Below are 23,676 nucleotides of genomic sequence, written 5' to 3'. Positions count from 1 at the left end.
AGCACCTAAGTGAATGATTGAATGAATTGGGGTTTGCGTTTGACAGTTAACAGAATTTACTTGCTGACCAATTGCTGACAGTGACAGCTAATTTGAAAGTCAAGGCGAAGAAAAAAGTCGCTTACCACAATAAAAACAAGCTTGAAGCGCAAAACAATTGATCCCCAAAGTAAAAACCGGTGTCGTGTTACCCTCTTTCCAATATTACTTTTATAAAGTTTACATCTACATGGAGAAATAAAAAGTTGGAGAATTTTGGCTAACCTATAACAATGTTTCGCATACCGGTTTCGAGTAAATTGGTTCACCAAAAAGCCTGGGTACGGGCGAATTCTTCGAGCAGTTTCATAAGGAATAGTTTTATTGATTATTTTGTTAACAATCATGGGCATAAGCACGTCAAGTCCAGTTCTGTGGTGCCTCTGTGTGACCCTTCAGTGCCCTTCGTTAATGCTGGGATGAACCAGGTAATACCAGATAAAACCTCGTCGTATTTAAAAATAACGCATTTCGTTAACACGTCATCTCTCTTAAAATCTAAATAAAGTTCCAATAAGAATCAGAAAGGCAAAGATATGTTTGAAAACAAACACTGTTATGATAAGTTATATTTATAAAACCATTATTAAGATTACGGTTATGTTTATAAATATTGGTGATTTCAGTATTTACCTCCGTATATTATGATATAATATTTTTCACAATGTATGTAGTGGAATATCAGTGTCCTAAGTAAGTTAGAAATACTTTGTGTGCCATATAGAAAAGTGTTTATTCTCATTAGAAATTAGCGTCTTTTTAGTAACTCACTCCTCAAATATGAACTTATAAACAACACCTTTAATTCTATTTCAGTTTAAAGGAGTATTTCTGGGTAGAGTAGAGCCACCGTGCCCGCGAGCTGTGAACTCACAGAAGTGTGTGCGTGTGGGGGGGAAGCACAACGACCTGGATGTGGTGGGGGTTGATGGTCACCATCACACATTCTTTGAGATGCTCGGTAACTGGTCTTTTGGGGACTATTACAAGGTATTTTATGTAAAAAGTAACTGATTTGACTAGTTGGAATCTACCCTATTCAAAATTATAATTAATTAGTTAATTTAAATTTCTATTAGTTACCTATTAGGATGATTTCTAGGATTATTTGATTAGAAGGATTTCTATTAAGTCCTAGATTCTAATCGGAAATGCAGGTGTATTTAAACTTTTTAATGTTTTAATGTTACATACTGTTAAATTAACTAATTAATTATAATTTTGAATAGGGTAGATTACAACTAGTCAAATCAGTTACTTTTTACTAAACTTCAAAACACAAAATTACTATGAAATTTGCATGAAACAGCAACCTGTGATGTCATAGAAAAACTTGACAAAATGTCACATTTATTATTTTCTTCTGTTAAAATTCATAAATAAGTGAAAAAGAAAAAAAATATATTTTTGTCACCTTTACATCTGTGTTTATTTAATAATTGACCAAGGAAATTACCGAATTAGGGAAAGGTTTATAGACCTTTCTAAATAATATTTTCCCTTCCAGAAAGAAGCTTGTCAAATGGCCTGGGACCTGCTGCTGGGACCTTACAGGCTGAAACCTGAGAACTTACTAGTGACCTACTTCTCAGGGGATGTTATTCTCAATCTCACTGAAGACAGGGAGTGCAGGGACATTTGGAAGGAAATTGGGTAAAATATATATTAATGGTTTTTTTTATTGCGTCAATCAATCAAATATTTTATTCTCACATGAGACATTTCCGTTTTAAGTTAATATCTTAACTACATAACAAAAGCTCATGACCATAACCCAATTGGGGTAATCAGAGGTACATCCATCCCATACATCAAAGCCAGTGACAAGGCCCTAAGTCCAAATGCGTGAAAATGTTGGCAACATAAAACAGAGTGTGCATAAAAATCGCATTTATTTTATACCATTAAAAATATAAACAAGACTATAAAGCGAAAGAAAAGTTTTGACATTTATAATCCAGGCAGTAGTACAGTTACATTCTCAATTATCATAATTCTTAACCCACATTGATTTTTTTTTGTTTTTGCAGTGTACCAGCAAGCCACCTTAGGGCACAGAACGCAGCAGATAACTTCTGGGAGATGGGCGCGACGGGTCCGTGTGGTCCCTGCACCGAGATACACCACATCAACCCTGATGGAAGCCTCACTGAGATCTGGAATATTGTCTTTATACAGTGCAACAGGTGAGCTATTCATACTTATTATTATAAATTCGAATTAGCACTGTCGCTAGTAGCAAGACAACAAACTAAGACAGACAAAAATTCTAATATAGAAAAAAATTTAAAATTAAAAAGACTACAAAAGAGGTATCGCCAACAATAGTCTACTTTCCAACTAGTCAAATCAGTTACTTTTTACTAAACGTCAAAACACGAAATTACTATGGAATTCGTATGAAAAAGCACACTGTGACGTCAGAGAACAACGTGATAAAATGTCGGACCTATTATTATGTTTTTCTTGATTAAAATTCATAAAATTAAATAGAAAAATGAAAATATTTTTCGTTAGTTATAGAGCTGTATTTATTTAGTAATTAGAATTTCATAATTTATCTTGAACCTAGTACACAACCCAATTATGCTAACACCTCTACTTCTTCTTTTTTTAAAAAAGAACGTCTAGGGCCATGTGCCGAGGTTTTTCTTGCAGCTTCTTTTCCCCGGCTATACAGGTTGTGAGAAGCTGCAGTAGTTTTAGGCAGATGAGACGTTCGTTATGTAAAAATTGACGATTCAAAGTGTAACTATGTTACCTACTGAATAAAGATATTTTTGAATTTGAATCTATCCAGACAATCTGACGGCTCCGTGACGGGTCTCCGTCGGCAGCACGTGGATACCGGCATGGGGCTGGAGCGCATGGCGGCGCTGCTGCAGGCAGTGCCTTCCAACTACGACACCGACCTGTTCCGACCCATCATCAGTGCTATCGAGAAGGTACCACGTTGATTCAATTGCAAGTATTTCTGACTGGTCTAGGCTCTGTGTAGACTCGTAGTAGATGGTTCAACCACACACACCCCGGACAGTCCATACAAAAATCACATTTATACCGTATTCTGCCTAAGGCGTACGTGCGAGCGAGACAAACATATAATTGGTTTGGTTATTGATCCACTTTCAGAACAGCGTTGGTGTCCCGGAGTACAGCAGTAGGTACGGCGCAGACGCATCCCTGGACGCGGCGTATCGGCGGCTGGCCGACCACGCGCGCATGATCAGCGTGTGCCTCGCCGACGGGGTCTTCCCGGCTAATAGGTAACAGTATTTTCGGAGTAATATCGAAAAGTACTGAACAGATTTGCATGCGGTTTTGACCCCGGTTTCTCAAAAACTACGACAGGGTAAAAACTTTACCCAGGCAAAGTCGGGTCGAGTCACTATATGTTCAGAGGTATGTGACAGACAAAAGGCTTCTACTACTATCTATGATAGAATAACAAAGGCGTCTTCCTATATTTTAAAATCACTAGCTGTTCTTTCTTCTATCTTTAAAATCTAAAAAAACCAAATTATTTTTAAAATTTGATTTTTATCCGGGTATCCTTGCGGTGTCCTCCTTCTCACCGTAAAGTACGTGATATCAAAAGACCTGTGAACTCGAAACCAATTTAAATTCAATAAGCCGAACGGACCAATCAATTCGAATTGGAAGGAACTCTGAAAACGCAACATCTAATTTTTAAATGACTTCAAAAAGGAAGGACGAGGGTTTCTTATTTATAGCTTTTTATTCTTTTTTTATGTTTTGTTTTTAATAATATGTGTACTTGCGCCGCCTTTAAATCTAGATTCCAACATTGCATTCAACAATATACTTATAATTAGTAACTTTTTATTAGACAGATTTTTAAGTTGGTTTATTATTTTATTAAATTACTTTTGATTTGATTGCACTAATTGCACTTTTCCAACATGTATGTATGTATTATTATTATTATTTATTTATTAAGTACACTAGCAGCATTAGCTGATGCGTGTACGTCACTGCACTTGGGTTTTTGTTTTTTATAATGTTCGTCAAGTCTATTCTTAAATGAGTTCACCGATGGTGCACTGATCACTGACTCTGGAAGCTTATTCCATGAGTCCACTACGTATGAATAAATAAATGTCTGATCAGAGATTGAGGTGTCAACAACTGTATGATTTCAATAGAACCCATCTTTTCCAGCCTAAACCTGAAACAGATACTCCGAAAATCCTTTAAGATGTCGTCAGAAATATTCCAAAACAAGAACTTACTGTTCACACTATACGACGAAGTCGCCGCAACCCTGGGAGCAGCTTACCCGGAGCTGATTAGCAAGGAAAAGGACGCCAAGCTGATCTTAGCTCACGAACAGGACTCGTATGACCGGTTGAAGAGTAACATGGCTAAGAAGTGGAAGGACTTGGTGAGGCAGTATCCAGAGGTTGAAGCCTTTAGTGATGTGGAGATGGCTGGGTTCGCGCAAGGATATAAGGAGTTTAAAGAGGTATGTTTTAGAAGTGCTTTCAATTCTCGATGGGACATTGTTATGTTAGCGGGCTCTGTTTTCCGCATTTAGACTCTAAAATGGCCCATTATGCGTGCTATTGTTGACTACGTAAGCCAACCTAACTCCTTCCAGAAGCTCAGAAACCTCCTGGTTTCACAGGCTTCGACATTGTCAAAACCATGGCTTGCTTGAAATGCTAGCTGTCAGTTTTGAGCATACCTGGTCTTATGCCATGGTCAAAACCAGTGAGTGAGACACTTTCAAAGAGAAACCCGTCGGCAATCCGAATGACGGTATTTCAATAATTCAAAAGTAACCGTGAATCTGTGGTGGTTTTGCTCTAAGAACTGAAGGGTTAAAAAGGCCACTTCGAATCAATTCATCTAAAAAGCAATATTGCAACATGACATTTGCGCATATAAAAGTAGGTGCGCAAGGTCAACAAATACCAAATAGCAATACAGCTTTTTTGACGGAGCGATTCAATGTGGCTTTTTTATTATTTATTTATTTAGTTCGGAAAACAAAGAGTTCCATTGGTGTTAGTAGCACTTAAAGTAGGTTAGTAAACTAAACACAAAACAAATAGGATTTATAATGCGCCTATTGCCACGCGCACGAGATGCCACACAAGCGGACAGTCTGGACTGTGGGCGACCACCTGCAGGATGCTGCTGCCACTGGCGCGCACGCGCCCCAACAAGGACGCACATCGCTTGCGCAGGATCGCCGGGAAACCGTCCACACGCTCATCCGCGAACATGCCTGAGGCACTACGCTTTTAAGCTGTCTGTACTATTATGATATTAGCAATGATTCGTATTATTTTTTTATAATTGCATCACAACATAGAATAATGAATACCGTGATGAGACGTCTATGAGATACCGTTGTATCTCTCCGCCCCTCACCAATTCGTATCGCCGACGTCACCCCCCCTGGGTCTTACTTTAGCTTTAAATGGTAACAATGTCTGTCTCGCTCGCACTTACGTGCTAGGCGGTACACGGTCTTCTTCTTATCGTGTGGGTTGTGAGGTGGAATACCAGCCTCATCAACCCTGGTGTCAGGTTATGATTGAGCCGCCAATGGCCCCTGACATGGCTCATGTAACGATCACTCACTTATATCAGTAAATAGTAACCGGGACTAACGGCTTAACGTGCCTTCGAATCATCTTACTTTCGGACAATCAGATGATCAGCCTGTAATGTCCTAACGAAACTAGGGATCACAAAGTGATTTTTGCGATTTGTCCCCACCGGGATTCGAACCCGGGACCTCCGGATTGTGAGCACAGCGCTCAACTACTGGATCACGGAGGCCGTTACAATAAGACACGGTAATAATAGACTTTTGTATAGAATGTCCGGGTTGTCATAACGAGCCGATATAACGTAACATGCTTTTCACAGACAATGTCAAAACAAACGACGAACGTCATGCCAGGAGAACTCGTCTTCAAACTGTACGACACGCACGGTTTCCAAGAAGACATCATAGAACGAATAGCCAAACAGAACAACTTGGACATCGACAAGAAAACGTTCTGGAAACTTCTCGCCCAACACAAGGCCAAACACAAGACTGCTCTTAAAGAACAATCGTCCAACAAAGGTCTCCTATTCGACAAAGCGATAGAAAAACTCGTCAAGAAACGTTACAAGTCTACTAACGATCTTCCGAAATATGATTACGCTAATAAATCCGGCAAAATCACCTTCCCAAGTTTAAGAACCAAACTTGTTGCTATTCTCAACGAAGATATTACATGGATAGACTGCCTGGATCCAGCTGAAAACAAACCTTATTACCTAGTAACTGAAAGCACAAATTTCTACTGCGAAGAAGGAGGACAGGCATCCGATAGCGGTGTTATACGGCTAAAAGAAGGTGTGACATTTAACGTGGACAATGCATTTAAAATTAGAGACTTCGTATTTCATAAAGGTTATTTCCATATTCATCCAAAGTGTGTTAAACCTTACGTTTTGTGTGACGACGAAGTTGAAATGTCAATTGACAGTGAGAAAAGACTGAATATTATGAAGAATCATACAGCAGTGCATCTGTTGAACGCTGCTATAAGGAAAGCGCTTCCGAATAGTGTTGTGTGTCAAATAGGTTCTAGTGTAACTGATAAAGGACTCTCTTTAAATTTGTCGGTTTACGGCGAGAAGCTGTCGCCGAAGGTTGTTAAGGAAGCTGAAGAATTAGTTAGGTGAGTGTTCTCTTCTTTTAATTCAATAATCTTCTTTCAATAGAATAGTCGGTACTGTGATGCCTCGCCCATCAGGGGGAGGGGAGGTTTAAAAAGGGCACATTGAAGCAATTCATTTAAAAAGCAATATTGCAATTTGATATTTGCGCATATAAAAGTATGTACGCAATCCCAACAAATGTCAGAAAGCAATATTGATTCAATGTGGGCTTTTTTTAACGATGGCTCCAGATTTTTTTGAAACCTCAGAATCACTTCAGTTACCACAGTCTCCACATCTTACAAATATCATTTATTGCACCAAAATAAAAGGAAATACAAAAGGCTATTAACTAGGTACAAGGCCAATGGCGGCCTTATCGCATAAAGCGACTTCTTCCAGACAACGATAAGGCGAGGAAATATGTATAAATTAAAAGATGTTATTGTCTCAGTCTGAAATTATGAGATATATTTTTGTATTATTTAGTAATTTTGTGTTTTTTATAGCTGTGGATGTAGAAAAAGCTAAAATGTTGTTTCACAAACAAATAGATGACAAATATATTTCATGCCAGGAAATCAATATCGTCGAACGTGTGGCTCGAGCTGCGCGTGTTGGACAGCGTGGGGCTGTCCCAGGAGCCCGACGTGGTGACCGTCCCCGGGGAGGCCTACCCCGAGACGGGGCTGCGGCTCGTCACTATGTCTGGCCCACTGCCTTCACGGTAAACATCATCCCCCAGCATTATCCCGTTTTTCACAGGGTCCGCTTACCTAACCTGAAGATTTGACAGGTCCGGTTTTTTACAGAAGCAACTGCCTGTCTGACCTTTCAACCCTCGAAGGGAAAACCAGCCCAATACAGGTTAGGTCACATATCTCCGAAAATGCATTTCTGGGGAATGTGGGTGTCCAAACGATGTTTTCCTTCACCGCTTAGCACGTTATAAATTTATGATCCAAATATGAATTCGAAAACAAATTCGACAATCATTAGTTTAGGCCTGTGCTGGATTCGTGCAACCTCAAAGTGAGAGGCAAGATAGAAGAAGAAGTCGCGCCATCTCCGCCTCGGTCTGCGTCTGTCTCTATTCGGAGACCATTCTGTGGTGATCTTAGCCCACAGGTCGTTAGGCATCCGACACACGCAAACCATAAAAAGTAAAAACGGGATTGAATCTTGTCCATACAGCGAGCTATGCTGCGGCACGCACGTCCCGTCAACGGGCGAGCTGGGAGACTTCCTCATCACGCTGGTGAAGGGCGCCGGCGGCAACGCCCCCAATATACACGCGATCACTGGCCACGCCGCCGCTGAGGTGAGAATAAACTACTAGTAGTTTTCAAAGAAGATAGTCAAGCTTATCATAGGTTCGGTACTATAATGCGGCGATCACAATAGATCTTACAGGTCGCAGTGTCATAGTGCATGAAATAACGCCTGCACAGGCCCCAGCTTTAAAAACAGCTCACGACTATAGTGGGGGATGGGGCTTTAAAGAGAAAATTTAAATCGAAAAGAAATCTGACTCGGACGGAACTTGAACCCACAGCTCTTACACATGTCACCAACACACGTAAATTCACTCAAGAAAACAAAAGACTGGGATATTTTTGCGTTTACGGTAATGATATAAAAACAAACAAGCATCTATTGGCAAACATTGTCATTACTAGACTATCGATATGGTGGGGTCAAAGTCGAAGTGCGGTGCGTGCGGGAAGTTTCTGGCTAGTGTAGATGGCGTTAATTGCGCATGCTGCACAAAGCTGTACCACCGCGCGTGTGTCGGCTTGCCTGCTGGCGCGGTGGCGGGCCGGACTTGGAAGTGTCCTGAGTGCACATCCAAAGTCCCGAGGGCAAACCAGGATAGCACCCCTGTAAGAGCCCCTGCCGTGTCACCACCGCTTCACCAGTCGTGTGGGGAGAGCCCGCAGGCGGGACCTACCTTGGACACTACCATCACAGAGTTCCGGGAGTCCGAGCTAGCTCTGGAGTTTCGGCAGTTCCGGGAGGAGATGCGGCAAACGCGTGGCGAGATTCGTGCATTCCGACAGGATATGCAGGAGCTCAGGATGGCGGTCGGTGCCTGCGATGCGCGTCTCGACAAGCTGGAGACTCGCCTGATGGAGTTGGAGCAGAGGAAGGGTGGGGAGGCTGGTGGGGTGGTCAAGGCGCTGGAGTCTACAGTCGCCCAACTAAAAATGGAGCTTAACGATAGGGACCAGGAGCTCCTGTTAAATGATGTGGAGCTATCTGGTATTCCAGAGGTAGGTGGAGAAAACCCTGTCCACCTGTTTGCTCTTTGCGCTGCCAAGCTTGGTGTGACGTTGGACGAGCGTGAAGTGGTGAGCTGTGCCCGGGTGGGAGTCACCCGCGCGGCGGAGCGGGGAGCAGCGCCGCGGCCGCGCGCCATCGTCGTGCGACTAGCTCGCCGCGCGCCCCGCGATGCGCTGCTACGAGCAGCGCGCGTGCGCCGCACTACCACCACCGAGGGGCTCGGCCTGCAGGGTGCCCCGCAACGATTTTACGTCAACGAACGATTGACCAAAACTAATCGCCACCTTTTCTACCGGGCTCGCGAAGCAGCAAACCGGTTGGACTGGCGGTTTGTTTGGTCAAGAGACGGAAAAATATATTGTCGTCGAGCATCTGGATCCGCTGGACACCGAATCCGATCGGAAGCCGACATTCTATCGGTTTTTGGTCCCGGCTACAGCAAGGAAGAAGCCGTTATTATGAAGTAACGATATTTTCCGGTTGTACTGAATGTATTTTGCTGTCGTTTACTGGTGTTCATTGTTTACTGTTTGTTACTATTTGTGTGTGTATTGTATCTTTACAAAGTCGTTATGACTCATTTGGTCAGGTGGGGATATCCGAGCGGATTGAATGGAAAATTATTCTTTATATTTGTTTTTTGCTATTATATCGTATATGCCTACTATCACTTAATTTATCCTATATACAAACAATATTATTATACATTTATTACATACATGTTCATACCCAGACAAGAAACAACACAGCAACACTACATTTAAACTACGCTACAAATATATTAACACGATCAACTCTAATCACACTCCTCATTATTATTAATGAATATGGGTATACCACCGGTTTAATGTGTTTAAAATGATTGTAACACGCAAATTAAAAGTTGGTTTGTTTAATGCTGGCTCTTTGGGAACGGGACATGACGAATTTCTAGTGGCTATGGACCGACACGACGTAGACATAATGGCTATTAACGAGACGTGGCTGAAGGAAGGCCGGGAGGGGTGCGCCCCCGCCGTGCCGGGCTACCGGCTGCGGCACGAGCCGCGGCCGCCGGGCAAACGCAAGCGCGGTGGCGGGGTCGGCTTCTACATACGCCGCGGCGTCTCCGCCCGCGTGCTGCCTCACCCGCCGTCTGGTTGTGTCGAGCAGATGTGGCTCGCTATTACAGTTAACGGCAAAAAAGTCGTTATAGGCACTGCATACCGCCCACAATGGGTAACAGTAGACTTGATTTTGGGGGCGCTGTCCGAGACTGTGTCTACATTTTCGTGGAGTGATCATACAGTACTGCTTGGGGACTTCAATGTCGATATGTTGGACGTCGCTGATCGAGACGGCTCCGTCAAGAAGTTAAATACTTTCCTAAGCTGTTACAATTTAAATCAACTTGTTATTGAGCCAACACACTTCACTGGCCACAGCGAGACTCTCATCGATTTGGTCTGTACAGATGTAAAGGGGAGCTCTGTTGATGTCTATTATGTCCCTGAACTAGGAAGACATGCATTCCTTACATGTTTAATAAATATCCCCAAATGTAAACCCGCGCCATGTCGAATCACGCGAAGGTCATTACGGGACATCGATCTGAATATGTTCAATAAAGATCTGTCATCGTTATATTGGACCAACGTTAGTTCTTTAACAAATGTAAATGACATGGTCACCATCTACAGTGAAATGATTTCATACTTGTTCGATATCCATGCTCCCGTCAAAACCGTATCAGTAAAGTGCGAACAGTACCCGTGGATAACGTATAACATAAAACTTATGATGAAGAAGCGGGACCAGGCACATACCAGGGCTCGACTTACTAAGCAGGAAATCCATAAAAAATACTATAAAGATTTAAAAAAGCTAGTGAGTGAGGCATTGTATATGGAAAAGCAGGCATACTTCGAACATTATATTAACTCCACTGAAAATGACTCGCGTACGCTTTGGAAACATATTAAAAAAAATGTGAGAATTAAAAGTAGGCCCGAATTGCCAGCAAATATTTTCCAGGACCCAAACGAAATAAATAACTATTTTCTAAATGTACCCGGTAGCGATAATGTAAAAATATCCCAATTGACTTATTTCGAATGTCATCAATGTGTGTCCGACACATTTACTTTAAGCCAGGTCACAGAAAGTGATATTATGAAAGTCGTCCGTAATATTAAAACGAATGCTGTTGGAATGGATGGTATTTCGCTGGATATGCTACTGCTTACCCTGCCTGATACGTTGACTGTGATTACCAATATAATTAATTGCTCCATAGTAACAAATACGTATCCTACATTATGGCAGAAGGCATTGGTAAAACCGATACCAAAATCTTCAAATGCCACAGAATTGAAAGATCTTCGTCCAATCAGTATCCTACCATGTATGTCCAAAATATTAGAAAAAGTAGTTGCCTTGCAGCTTACAAAATTTCTGGAAAAGAATAACATACTACCTTACGTACAGTCGGGGTTCAGGAAGGGATATAGCACCACGACTGCCTTGCTACATGTTGTAGATGATATACTGGCTGCGCGTGACAATGGTGAGGGGACTTTGCTGACTCTGCTGGACTTCTCCAGGGCTTTCGACTGTATAAATATTCCAATGCTATTGTCGAAGCTACACTATTACGGATTTAGCATAGACAGCATAAAGTGGTTTAGTAGCTATTTTGAAAACAGAGCCCAAATTGTCGAATTGTGCAACGAGGACGGTTCATCTGTCAGGTCGGACTCTAAAACCGTCAAAAGGGGAGTTCCGCAAGGATCAATACTGGGTCCTCTTATGTTCATTATTTATAGCGCCGATGTGGTGAAACAAATAAAGAACTGTAAATTCCACGTTTACGCCGACGATATACAGATTTACACTTCATGTAAGCCTTGTGATACTCGTCTGGCGGAAATTAGGCTAGAAGAAGACTTAGAACGTGTTGCAACCTGGGCAGAAGCGAACACCCTAGTACTTAACGCAAGTAAAACGAAGTATATGATTCTTGGAACTAAACAACAGATAGACGGTATTACGCGTCAAGGGTTGAACGTTAGTATTCGGGGCGAAGTGGTACAGCGAGTGTCTGAATCGCGAAACCTAGGGTTGCTAATGGACGAAGAGTTACTTTTTGAAAAGCACATTACGAATACTGCTAGCAACTGTTTTTACAGACTGAAAGTAATGTACCAAATTCGAGAATATTTAAGTACTCCCATTCGAATCAAACTATGCGACTCTTTAATTCTCTCTAAATTTAATTATATGGACGCTGTGTATGGGCCTCGGCTTCTGGCGCGCTCACAAAAACTGGTTCAGAGAGTACAGAATGCTTGCGCTAGATTCTGCTTCAAAATTCCTCCCCGCACACACGTAACACCTTACATAAACAAGGCTAGAATCCTAAAAATGAAATATCGCAGACAGTTTCATTTTGCAACGCTGATGTTCGGAATAGTTAATTTTAAATTACCGCCATATCTTGCGGACAAACTAGTTTGGTCCCGCGACGTGACTGCTGCCAGGACCCGTGCGTCGTACTACTCACTCGCGGTGCCTCGTCACCGCACCACCGCTTTTCGTGGCAGTTTCAGGTTCGCCGCATCCAAGTGCTGGAACGATTTGCCGCCGCCGTTTCGTAGTCTGAAAACAATTTACAGCTTTAAATCAAAGTACAAATGCTATCTCCTAGATATGCAGCTATTAAGCTAATTAAAATTTTACCTAATTGGTTTCGACACGTCAACGTGGCGCAGTCCTCCTAGCGGGCTGGATGCGGCGACACAACCTTTGTCATGATTATTATTATTTTCCGTCGGGTAATGTTTGCATGGTCTGAAAAGTAATGGCAATATTATACACAGGCTTAATTATACTGTCCGTCAATCAAAAATAAAAAGTGCGTACTTATTCAATATTAGTGGATGGTATAGGTGGGTACATTAAGCATAAAACACTATATTTTGTTTTGGCTTACCTCATGGATTTGTTTATTGGGGTTTTCAAACGACTGCACGTTTCCATTATTTACTTTGGATGTTGTTGAGTGTACTGGACGTACTTAATTTATTGTTTCTTATTTGGTTAATGTATATTTGCTTTATTTGATTCACTTTATTTTTTCTTTTTAATTAATATACGCAATTCTATTACAAATTTATAATTTCGCTTTACTTTGGGAACACGTCGTGCCCGTTCGGCAGCGCGGCGGTCGAATGGAAAAAAATATTTTGTTTATAAGTAAGTACTAGTAGTAACCAAACTACTTTACCGACCGAGCTAGAATCGGGGTGCGGCGCGCGCGATAGATAGGTACTAAGACAGACTACACAATACACATTCATGGAATTCGTATTTGTTTATATTATTACATTTGTTTACTAGTTTTACCTATATTAATAACTTTCTTTTTTATTCTAACCTTAAGTATTTACGTATACATCTTTGCGATAATATTTGTCTATGTACACTCTAATTCTATTAAAATAATTTGGTATATATTATAATGTATATTTTTGAATTGAATTTGAATATACACACCATTAACACATGTTTATGGAATACGATGTTCGTGCGTCACCTAACAGGGTCCACATAATACCAGCGTCGTGGTTCACGCCGCGACTTGTGCTGAGTGAGGCCCTTTTATCTCAGGACGTCCACCACCACCTTATGGTCATTTCGACAAACATCCGTCTTGCTTTTTTGTAATTGTTTTAGTGGAAATTTGATATGATGTTGTTGACTTTTTTTTGTGTGTGGCGTCCTTTTATAATAAACTTTTTCTATTCTATTCTATTCTATTCTATTCTATATTGTCTTCCAGTGTTTGAAGAACCATCCGTGTACTCATCAGTATATTATCTCCCCCAGGCTCGAGAACAATTCTGTCGCGCTGAGAAGCTACAGCAAGTATTGGAGCTGGTCAGCCCTGAGCGCAAGGATGAGGAGCTGAACTGCATCAAGCAGCAGCTGGTCAGGATATGCGGCAGCAGCGGCGCGCCGCAAGGGGAGTACGCGCAGTGTCTGGCGCTGATCGACAGCATTAAGAAGACTGAAGTTAACAAAACCGAACTTGCTTTGCAGTAAGTGGCTTCTCCTTAAGCGCTATAGAGGTTTTTAGCCAAAATATCTTCTATGTACCTCGGGGGTTAAAAAGGCCACATTGAAATAATTCGTCTAAAAACAATATTGCTATTTAACGTTTGTTGACACTGCGATATTTCTTTTTTATATCAGAAGCTACGATGTAGCCGTTTTGAACTCCCTGGTAAATCTACGAAAGCGTCCCATTAAGATTTTAGACAACTTCAGTGGTATAACTCTGAAAAAAGCTAATGACAATGATCTGAAACACTGAAATGTTTTGGTATCTCTGGACTTCATTTGATTTAGAAGAAGTTTCTATCCTTCTTCGACCAATCCAGAGAATTTCAAATGGCGTCGACATATGCTTCGATAATCTAGCACAGTTTTCACACTTCCTCACCTGACTTCAAACACCGGACCTGTCAAATCTTCAGGTTAGGTAAGCGTGCTCCGTGAGAAACGGAATAATGATGACGCTAGAGAGATGACGATGACTAGCACAGTTTAATCTTCATCCCTCCAGGGCAGTAGCAGAAGAGGAAGTCAGGGAGGTCCTCGCCGAAGCGTCTCACTCGCGGCGGCGGTTCGTGGTGCACTTCCTGCGGTGCTCGTACCTCATGCAGGCGGCCGACCTGCGCCGCGCGCTGCAGCCGCCGCCCGCCGCGCCCGCGCTCATGCTGGGCTGCGCAGGGGGAACCATCATTGCTGCGTGCCATGTGCCCCGGGTACGACTCATCTTAGATCCTACTGCTGGTTTGAAGTGGTCTCTATACCACGGAATTCCAATAACTACGATTCTGACACACCAATTTCGCTTCTTCCACTTTCATCCGGTTTGGAGTACTCTTGACCCCTCAAACCTCTTGATGGCTCATCTTACTACCCAATAATGTCACACTCAATCAATCAATAATACTTTATTGCACAAGAACAGCCTCCGTGGTCTAGTGGTTAGAGCGTTAGGCTCACGATCTGGAGGTCCGGGTTCGATTCCCGATGGGGACATTGTCGAAATCACTTTGTGAGACTGTCCTTTGTTTGGTAAGGACTTTTCAGGCTTGAATCACCTGATTGTCCGAAAAAGTAAGATGATTCCGTGCTTCGGAGGGCACGTTAAGCCGTTGGTCCCGGCTATTAGCCGTAAAAACACCTCCTCCGGTTGATTGAAGAGAGGCCTGTGCCCAGCAGTGGGACGTATATAGGCTGTTTATGTATGTATGTATGTTGCACAAGAACATATATAAAGGACATAAACATACGAATAAAACATAAGCACAATAGGCGGCCTTATTACTAAACAGCAATTTCTGCCAGGCAACCTTAGGGTGAAAGAAGATTATTCATTGGAGCACGGGCTGGTGCAATAAACATATAATGATACCAACATAACAAAAAAAAAAGAAAAAAAGTCACACACTCCTTCTCCGAAGGTCCCACTTTCAAACCCCGATGGAGGAATATCACAAAAATCACCTTGTGAACCCTGGTTTGGTTAAGACTTTGATAGGCTGATCACCCGACTGTCCGAAAGTAAGGTGATTCGAGCTACGGAAGGCTTGTTAAGCCGTTGGTCTCGGTTACTACTTACTGATGTAAGTACGTCATGTCAGGTGCCTTTGGCGGCTCAATAATCACTCTGACACCAGGGTTGATGAGGTTGGTCATCCACGTCATTCCAAGTTGAGTGTTGGCAAACAGTTTGTCTGTCCGTACGTAGATATCATCCAATCGATATTCCTAAACTACCGAAAAATCAAGGCAAAAAATGCTAAACTTACTTACTTAGTATAGTATTGTATGACCATGTTCTGATGACTGAAATCGTGAACCACGCCGGCGAGGTCGGTGTCGGGGTTCTGAAGTGTTTCACACAGCGTTCTGTTACCAGGAGCTGGTGACAGACTCGTTCACGGCGACGAGCTGGTTGACCTGCGTACTGCCAGTGTTCCAAGCACAGCTGGAGCCCACAGACTGCGCGACCTACGCGGAGATGACCGCCACCAAGGTAACGCTTTATACACATGTATAACACAGTTTCATAGTGGATGTCTTAATAAGACACGACCAATTTATTAAAAACATCATATAAGGGAAGCTAGAAGGTAAGAAGTAGAGCTTACATGGAACAGATTGAAGAGAAGGCGAACGTCGTGTCTTATAAGGAAGTGAAAGAATTGGCCTTTTAATATCTAGACAAGAATGGAGAATGTTGCACCACCAAGGCGCTCTTAAATTAATGATGTTAACAGAGTCTATAACAGCCTCCGTGGTCTAGTGGTTGCATTTGCATTAAGCTCACGATCTGGCGGTCCGGATTCGATTCCCGATGGGGACACAGTCGAAAAGCCATGACATTGCAGGCTGTATCACCTCGTTGTCCGAAAAAGTAAAATAATTCCGTGATTCGGAAGGCACGTTAAGACGTCGGCCCCTGGCTACTAAAATGCCTCCACCAACTGTGACAGAACTTTGGGACGGACTACGTAGAATTCTAAATACAAACGCGTTCTCCCAGTACCGGTTGCAACTGTACCAGCGCCCTGGGCGAGATTTCTACGGCACCTTCCTCCAACTGCAATTCAAACCCATACGAAAAAAGTGAAAGCATAATAATGAAAAATACTAAAATACATAATCATTTATAATAAAAAATAACCACTTATTAAAAAAAAACTACTAAAATGTTACTTTTCTGGCCTTTCTATCAGCTCTCTTTTCAGCATGTCTTTTGCAGGCTGCGGCGCCACTTTTATCCGGCGCCTTGGTCGATCGCCCAACCGCGCCCTACCCAAACACCGCTACTGCGTTCTCCGAAAAAGGCCATCGCGAATTTCTTTTCTAAATCTAAATTCAATTTATGTCATTATATTACACAGGTGAGCCTAATAACGTGCGAGCAGATGGTCCAGGACGCGATGCGCGTGGCCATCAAGTTCGCGCAGTCCCACGCCCAGCGCTGGGACTCCGGCGACTCCGGCGAGCCCAGCAAGGACCGCCGACAGAACTAGTCTGTAGCTTTAGTCTGTATTTGTACCTTATGAACAGCGATCAGGATGGGTATTGCCATTTGCGAGATTTGTCATAACATGGATATGCCTCCCAAGTCTTTTATTTTATCTATTTTTTTTGGACGTACAGCCAAGGAGCAATAGTTCTATCACTGAGTCCAGCGAATTATTTGTACAGAGTGGTGAAATTATGAACCATTAATTGTCATAATTATAAAATTTGTTTTTGTAGGGGTTTTAACGACAGGAGGTCTTAATTGCAACCAGTTAATTTATTACTCTGCAAGAAACTGATGTCCTTAGAAGAGGTTTAGTACGAACTACTCTGAACCGGCGTGCGTGTATGTAACGATTGATGAGTGTGGAGGAAGCGAGAGAAATTTGTCAGGATCGAAGTAAATAGAATTCCATAGACTTTGCTTCCTGTATTTATTTTTATCGAGGCTTGAGCCACTCTTGACGGTTATGCTAGCCTCATATTTTACAGCATTTAATGATAATCACTTTACAGTAGATCAATACTACAGATCTACACCATACCGTTGAGGGGTTGTAATTCCTAACAGACACAGTAAATCTCGAAACACAATATTATATTTTTTATTAAACATTTATATTTATTTTGTGAATTATTTTGGTCATTTGTTACGTATTTGTTTTTTTTTATTATTATTATTTACCTTTGATGGGTTTGCTCTTGACCCCAAACTTGCCCGAAGGTATTGACGAAGCCGAAGATGGAGCGAGCTCGCCCAAAAGGTGCTTGTTCACTATGGCCTTGAAAGCACCCGGGTTATATGCATTCGGAAATACAGAAGACTGCAAAGAATTCCAATCAATAGCAGTGCGCATAATGAAGGACGATGCGAAGCGCTTTATGCGAATAGTTTATTATTCATTATTTGGTCTGGATCGTAAATTTTTTACAATTATAATATTACTAACTGTACTTATGATATCACAAACAGTTTACTTTTATTTAATACAAGAAAAGGACAATATTATTATGTAACGTAATCTCGAAAATATCGAAGTCATATCCATGTTAACGACAACATTCAGGGTTATTGGCGCCAAATGGGCCCCAAATGACCTATCCCTATCACAACTTACGACCGTGACGCCATTACGCTGTTTTCGCAGAATGGCCCTTTCTCATAATGACCCCCCCCCCCCCCCCTGCTGGTCTAAAAACGTCACATGGAAGCAATTTATCTGAAAAGCAATAATGCTATTTGACATTTGCGCATACATATTTGTTTTGTTTTTATTTTCCCCGAAAGGGCAAGGTACGTAAGACATGGCTGTATGGGCATAGTTCCCTTTGCCTTACCCTTCGGGGAAAACCAAAACAAAAAAAAAAGAAAGGGCAAGGCAAAGGGAACTATGCCCATACAGCCATGTCTCATGTTCCGATATAATAACACTATTTGTTTTCCGACTAACTTGAGATCATTAACCACAAAACGCCACTTCGTATTAATTATTTAGATTATTCAATGAAAAAGCTATGTCGGCAGGCATTCACATTCCCGCCAAAAAGCCTTGCGCATACATAACTAAGTGCGCAATGCAAACAAATATCAAATAGCAATATTGAATTGTAGGTTAATTGCTTCGATGTGGCCTTTTTAACCATCTTCTTTCTTCTTCGAAACTTCGATGTGTAATAATAATACATTTTGTTCATTGTAATTTCATCTACATTTCACAAATTTTGTCGTTGTATACAATCAGGTAAGATTAAAGATTGATTTGAGATCGAATGAGGGGCTTTTCAGGCTACGTTCCCAAGATGGCACTGTAAAAAAAATCCTTCGTTTAACCTTGTAATTTGATGGATAACAGACATATGCATCTTTTATCTTTGTTTTTGGGTATATATTATGACTCTTTACACCCAGGCATAATACATCTTCCACCCGTTATTGTTGTCATCAAAATAAAGAGAAGCAATATAGGTAGCAACCCCCAACTCACCTAATAAATCTGGAAGAAATCTCTTTAAGTGATAAGGCCGCTATTTGCCATGCACCTAGTCTTGTAACTATTTTTTTGTATTTTGATGCAATAAAGTATATTTGTATTTATAGTAACATAATTCTATATATAATTTGATCGGAATATCAAACAACAATAGCTTATTTGATCATCACGATGAACATAGCAACTTGTTATTCTTTATGTGAGGTTAGTTTGACTGCTTTAGATAATAAAACTTACTGATGTTTGTGAGACGAACGAACTGAGGAGACTAGCGTTGAAAATTCCGAAAGAAACAAATTGTTTTTTTCGGTGAAAAAAACGTCAGTTCGTTTTTTACCGTTTTATTTGTTTGTTACATTGAAATATATCAGAAAAAAACCTTAGGAAAAAAACGGGTATTTAATTAATTTTCGCCGTTTAATTCGACAAATTAGAAAAAAACGATTGAAAAAAACAAGTTTTTATCACCAAATTTTTAAAACAATAATGCATATTGTATTTCTATCTTGCTCACAAATCAGATACAAAGTCACTGTCGCTTTCTGAAGAATCAGTATTACAAGGCTCAAATTCAAAAGATTTAGATTGCATTAAATGTAAATTTGATCTAACGTATACTAGCACGTGAATTGTTAAAATTATTCAATAAGACTGAAAAGTACCTAACTACTAAAATTAGGTTGCAGTAATGCGTGCGTGACATGAACTAAGTATCTGTGGGTCGGTATGAGCGTATGACAACAAAACAAGAAAAAAAACATTCGACCCTCCTATATATAATAAAAATATTCTTCTAAAAACATTAATACTTTTCCGTTTCTTTCATATTTTTCCGGTTTTTTTCGTTTTATTCATAAAAAACATGAAATATTTCATATTTATTTTTCTTGAAACTTTCGAATAAAACTTGTATAAAAACGAAAGAATTTGAAAAAAACGGGAAAAATTCCCGCTTTTTTCAACGCTAGAGGAGACTGGTACCGAGACAAACCGTATTGTGGTTTAACGGTATCAGTGGTTTAAAAAAAAAGTTTGACAACCTAGTCAAATGAGATACTTTTTACGAAATGTCAAAACGAAAATTTTCTTTGGAGTTTATATGGAAATAATGTCCTGTGACGTCATCAATAAAAGCGGTCAAACGTCGTACTCATTTTTACTTAATTCATAAATAAAATTAGAAATTAAGTCGAAAAGTAAAATGAGATTGATTTTTGATCATCTTAGACTGGCTTCTATATTTAGATTAGCATTTTATAATTTATCTTTGACCTAGCCAAATACCCTGTTATTTTTATATATGCATGTATCATTGCGTTATATTTTTGAAAGTTTATTTATTTATTTGTTTGTACACAATAAAACAGACACAAGAAACATACAAAGAAAACAGATAGTACAGGCAAGCTTATCTCTAAACAAAGAGATTTCTTCCAGCTGACCTACGTGACAAGAGAGACTTTCAACGTATAATATTATATAGATAGACATACATACGCGTACAAAATATTTAGAATTACTTATACTAATATAAAACAAAATATTAACCTAAACCTACAAACCACATTTAAATAAATTATATATTATATATATTTCATAAATATATTATAATAATTTATGTACCTGAGTAAGGAGAAAATAGATAATTATCACGTTAAATCTGGACAGCGCCATCTATATTATCTTCGGGGAAGGTAGCCTGGAAAGTCCCTTATTGATTGAAGAATTTCGTGTTATGGTGATTGAGAGCGAGTATCAAAGCTGGCACAGCCATCGTTAATAGGTGCTTGAGTAAAACTCAACATAATAAATATAATAACCTATAAAACGTAGCATAATTAGAGTGCATATCTCTCGTCTCTTTCGCGCTAGACGATGTATTATATCTCTGTCCTGCTTTCATTCTATTCATGATACGTTTTGTAAGGCATAGTCATATGACACGATCACAATACAATTATATAAGTAATGGATGTGATTAGTGGTGTACCGTTCTCGGAATGTTCCCAAAGTGGGAAAAACTGTAATAGTAAAGACACTGGGCCTGTGCCCAGCAGTGGGACGTATATGGACTGTTTATGTAGGTATGTCTGTAGTAAAGACACTGGCTGCTTTTCTTACTTTAGAACCCTGTCGCACTATCATATTTGACGTTGTATATTTGTTGTTGTGTATACATATGTATACACTTTGAAACCATTTCACATTAACTTTTGTGACAAATTAAGCCGAAAGTCTCGTTAAACGTCAAATATGATAGTGCGACAGGGTTCTAAAGTGGGTACATGGAATTGCTTATGACTGTACTCTGTTCTTATCTGTCTAAAGCAGTGGTTCCTAACCTGGGGGTAATTACCCCCTCAGGGGTAAAACGGAAATTCTAGGGGGGGTAACACGGGATGGCACGAAATAGTATTATAACTCTTGTTACTTTAAAAACAAAAGCCAGAAACCGTCTGAATGTTGAGCATCACATGAGATGCGCGTTGAGTGAAACCGAACCTAATATTGTCAAACTTGCGAATGCAAAGCAATTTCAACCTTTACACTAGTTAACTCCGTTACTAGCTACCTAAACGTGCATTTTCTTACTTACATAATAAACATATATTCGTTCGAATTTGTGTGGTTTTAATTATTTTAAATTAGGGGTAAACGCAATTTCCATACTTGTTCACAGGGGTGTGACATTAAAAAGGTTAGGAACCACTGGTCTAAAGGCCAGGTGATAAAAATATTTTTACATAAGTTTTGTGCCTTATTACTACGGAACGGCACGTCACTGGATGCGATTCTTTCAAGGTCAAACTATCGGTTGATTTCTCTGGTTTTAATTGGTTTGCTTTGACAATAATAATAACAAAACGTAAGCTCAGCGAGCAATGGCGGCCCTAGGGCGCAGAAATGGGGGGAGGCAAAATCAACCAAGATTGGTCCACCTGGGAACTAAAACTTCATCGGGTTAGATTGCGGCCACATAAAACTTATACCAGTTGGCCGTAAACACCATTTTTAAAAGATGTAGGGTGGTATTAAACGAATCTCGGCTGAGACTGCCCTCAAGATCATGCCCTTGTTGTATTTAAGAATAATGATATACAGGGTGTTAGTGACATCGTAACGAAAACTTTGAGGGATGATTGAGACCATGATTCTGAGATGATATCAAGTGGAATTTTCCGTCGCAAAAGTATGGAACAGAAAATAACTTAAAAAAAATTTCATGAATTTTCCGACTGAAAATTCCACTTCATTTCAACTCAGAATCATGGTCTGAATCATCCCCCTCAGTATTCTTTACGGTGTCACTAACACCCATACCTACTTGTATGGCTACAGTATGTACTTGCGCGGGGTGTAAGTGACATCGTAACGAATACTGAGGGGGATGATTCAGCTGATTATTCTGAGTTAATATCAAGTGGAATTTTTCATCGCAAAAGTATAGAATTGAAAATGATTAAAAAAAAACTAAAAAAAAATCATGAATTTTGCGACGGAAAATTCCACTTGATATGAACTCAGAATCATGGTCTCAATCATCCCTCAAAGTTTTCGTTACGATGTCACTAACACCCTGTATACAAAAAAAATCAACAATGATTGACCTTGAAAGAATAGTGCATTTATTTTTGAGAATGCTGAACTTATTGCATTTTGATGTTCATAGTGCTGATTTTAGCAGACACTTGTCATTTTCTTATCCGCCGAAAAGGAAAGAGACGGATGATTGACAGCTGTTAATTTTAAAATTAATTAATAACCCGGGCGAATCAAATAGGCCTCTCTGTCAAGCAACCCATTTGACATGTTCCGTCAACTTAATTCTGTCGGCCTAAACGTAAAATTTTAAAAAAAGTTGGTTAATATTTCTGTCTTAAAGTGACGTGTGGTGTGTCCCATAAAGTTTAGCCTAACAATTACCCGTCCCTTTCCTTTTCGATATATAAGAGAATGACAGGTACAACTTTATAAGAGGAGAGGTGTCTACTGTAATCACCACTAAATTGTGTTAAGATATTTTAGTCTTCCTTATAATAATTGCTTTACTTTTATTTTTGTAAATAAACTATGAATTTTTTTAGATCTTTTGGCCTATCATATCGAAAACACAATCCAATTTACGAGGTTTACGTTTCCACATGTTGGCCAACATGATAAAAGTTAGCGGAACCTTTGTTTAACAACGTTTTCTGTTTATGCATGTACGGTCACGAGAATTAATATGTATACACTTTGGTACCGTGTCACATAACTGTAAGTCTCACTAAATGTCAAATATGTTAGTGCGACAGAGTCCTAAAGTGGGTACATTATATTGCTCATGCATGACTGTACTACTCGTCTGTCGTCGGCATGTTGCCAGAGGAACTAATGTTGCGTGTCACGTCTGCACTCGACAACAATTGATGATCTCTAAACAACCAAGCCGCGCTACTTTTTGCGCTTCAGCTGGCAACGTCGCGCGCTGTTGTGCAACGTTGCCGTACATGTTACGTGTTGCCCGTTAATAGGCTACTTGACTACCTAGTCAAATGAGATACTTTTTACGAAACGTCAAAACGAAAGATTTCCTTGGAGTTTGTAT

At 40.4% G+C, this 23,676-nt stretch overlaps 1 protein-coding gene across 2 annotated transcripts; it reads left to right on the top strand.

The window, feature by feature from the left end:
- Window positions 1–86: 86 nt before the first annotated feature.
- LOC126375240 (alanine--tRNA ligase, mitochondrial) lies at window positions 87–23,174 on the top strand. Of its 2 annotated transcripts, XR_007567548.1 has the most exons (15): window positions 87–467; window positions 856–1,029; window positions 1,547–1,692; window positions 2,070–2,225; window positions 2,840–2,984; window positions 3,172–3,305; window positions 4,222–4,525; window positions 5,944–6,749; window positions 7,307–7,456; window positions 7,924–8,050; window positions 13,879–14,090; window positions 14,618–14,819; window positions 15,983–16,099; window positions 16,971–18,391; window positions 18,477–23,174. XR_007567548.1 is itself a non-coding variant. In XM_050022150.1 (14 exons), exons 1-14 carry the CDS (start codon window positions 273–275, stop codon window positions 17,100–17,102), a joined length of 3,000 nt encoding a protein of 999 aa, XP_049878107.1. In that variant the 5' UTR covers window positions 87–272; the 3' UTR covers window positions 17,103–23,174. The 2 variants fall into 2 exon arrangements, 1 of the variants encoding a protein (XP_049878107.1); XM_050022150.1 differs by having other exon boundaries at window positions 16,971–23,174.
- The last annotated feature ends 502 nt before the right edge of the window (window positions 23,175–23,676 follow it).

The sequence above is a fragment of the Pectinophora gossypiella genome, chromosome 18 (genome assembly GCF_024362695.1).
Source record: "Pectinophora gossypiella chromosome 18, ilPecGoss1.1, whole genome shotgun sequence".
Taxonomy (NCBI): domain Eukaryota; kingdom Metazoa; phylum Arthropoda; class Insecta; order Lepidoptera; family Gelechiidae; genus Pectinophora; species Pectinophora gossypiella.
The sequence above is the reverse complement of the archived record's forward strand: the minus strand, read 5'-3'. Positions and strand labels throughout refer to the sequence as shown.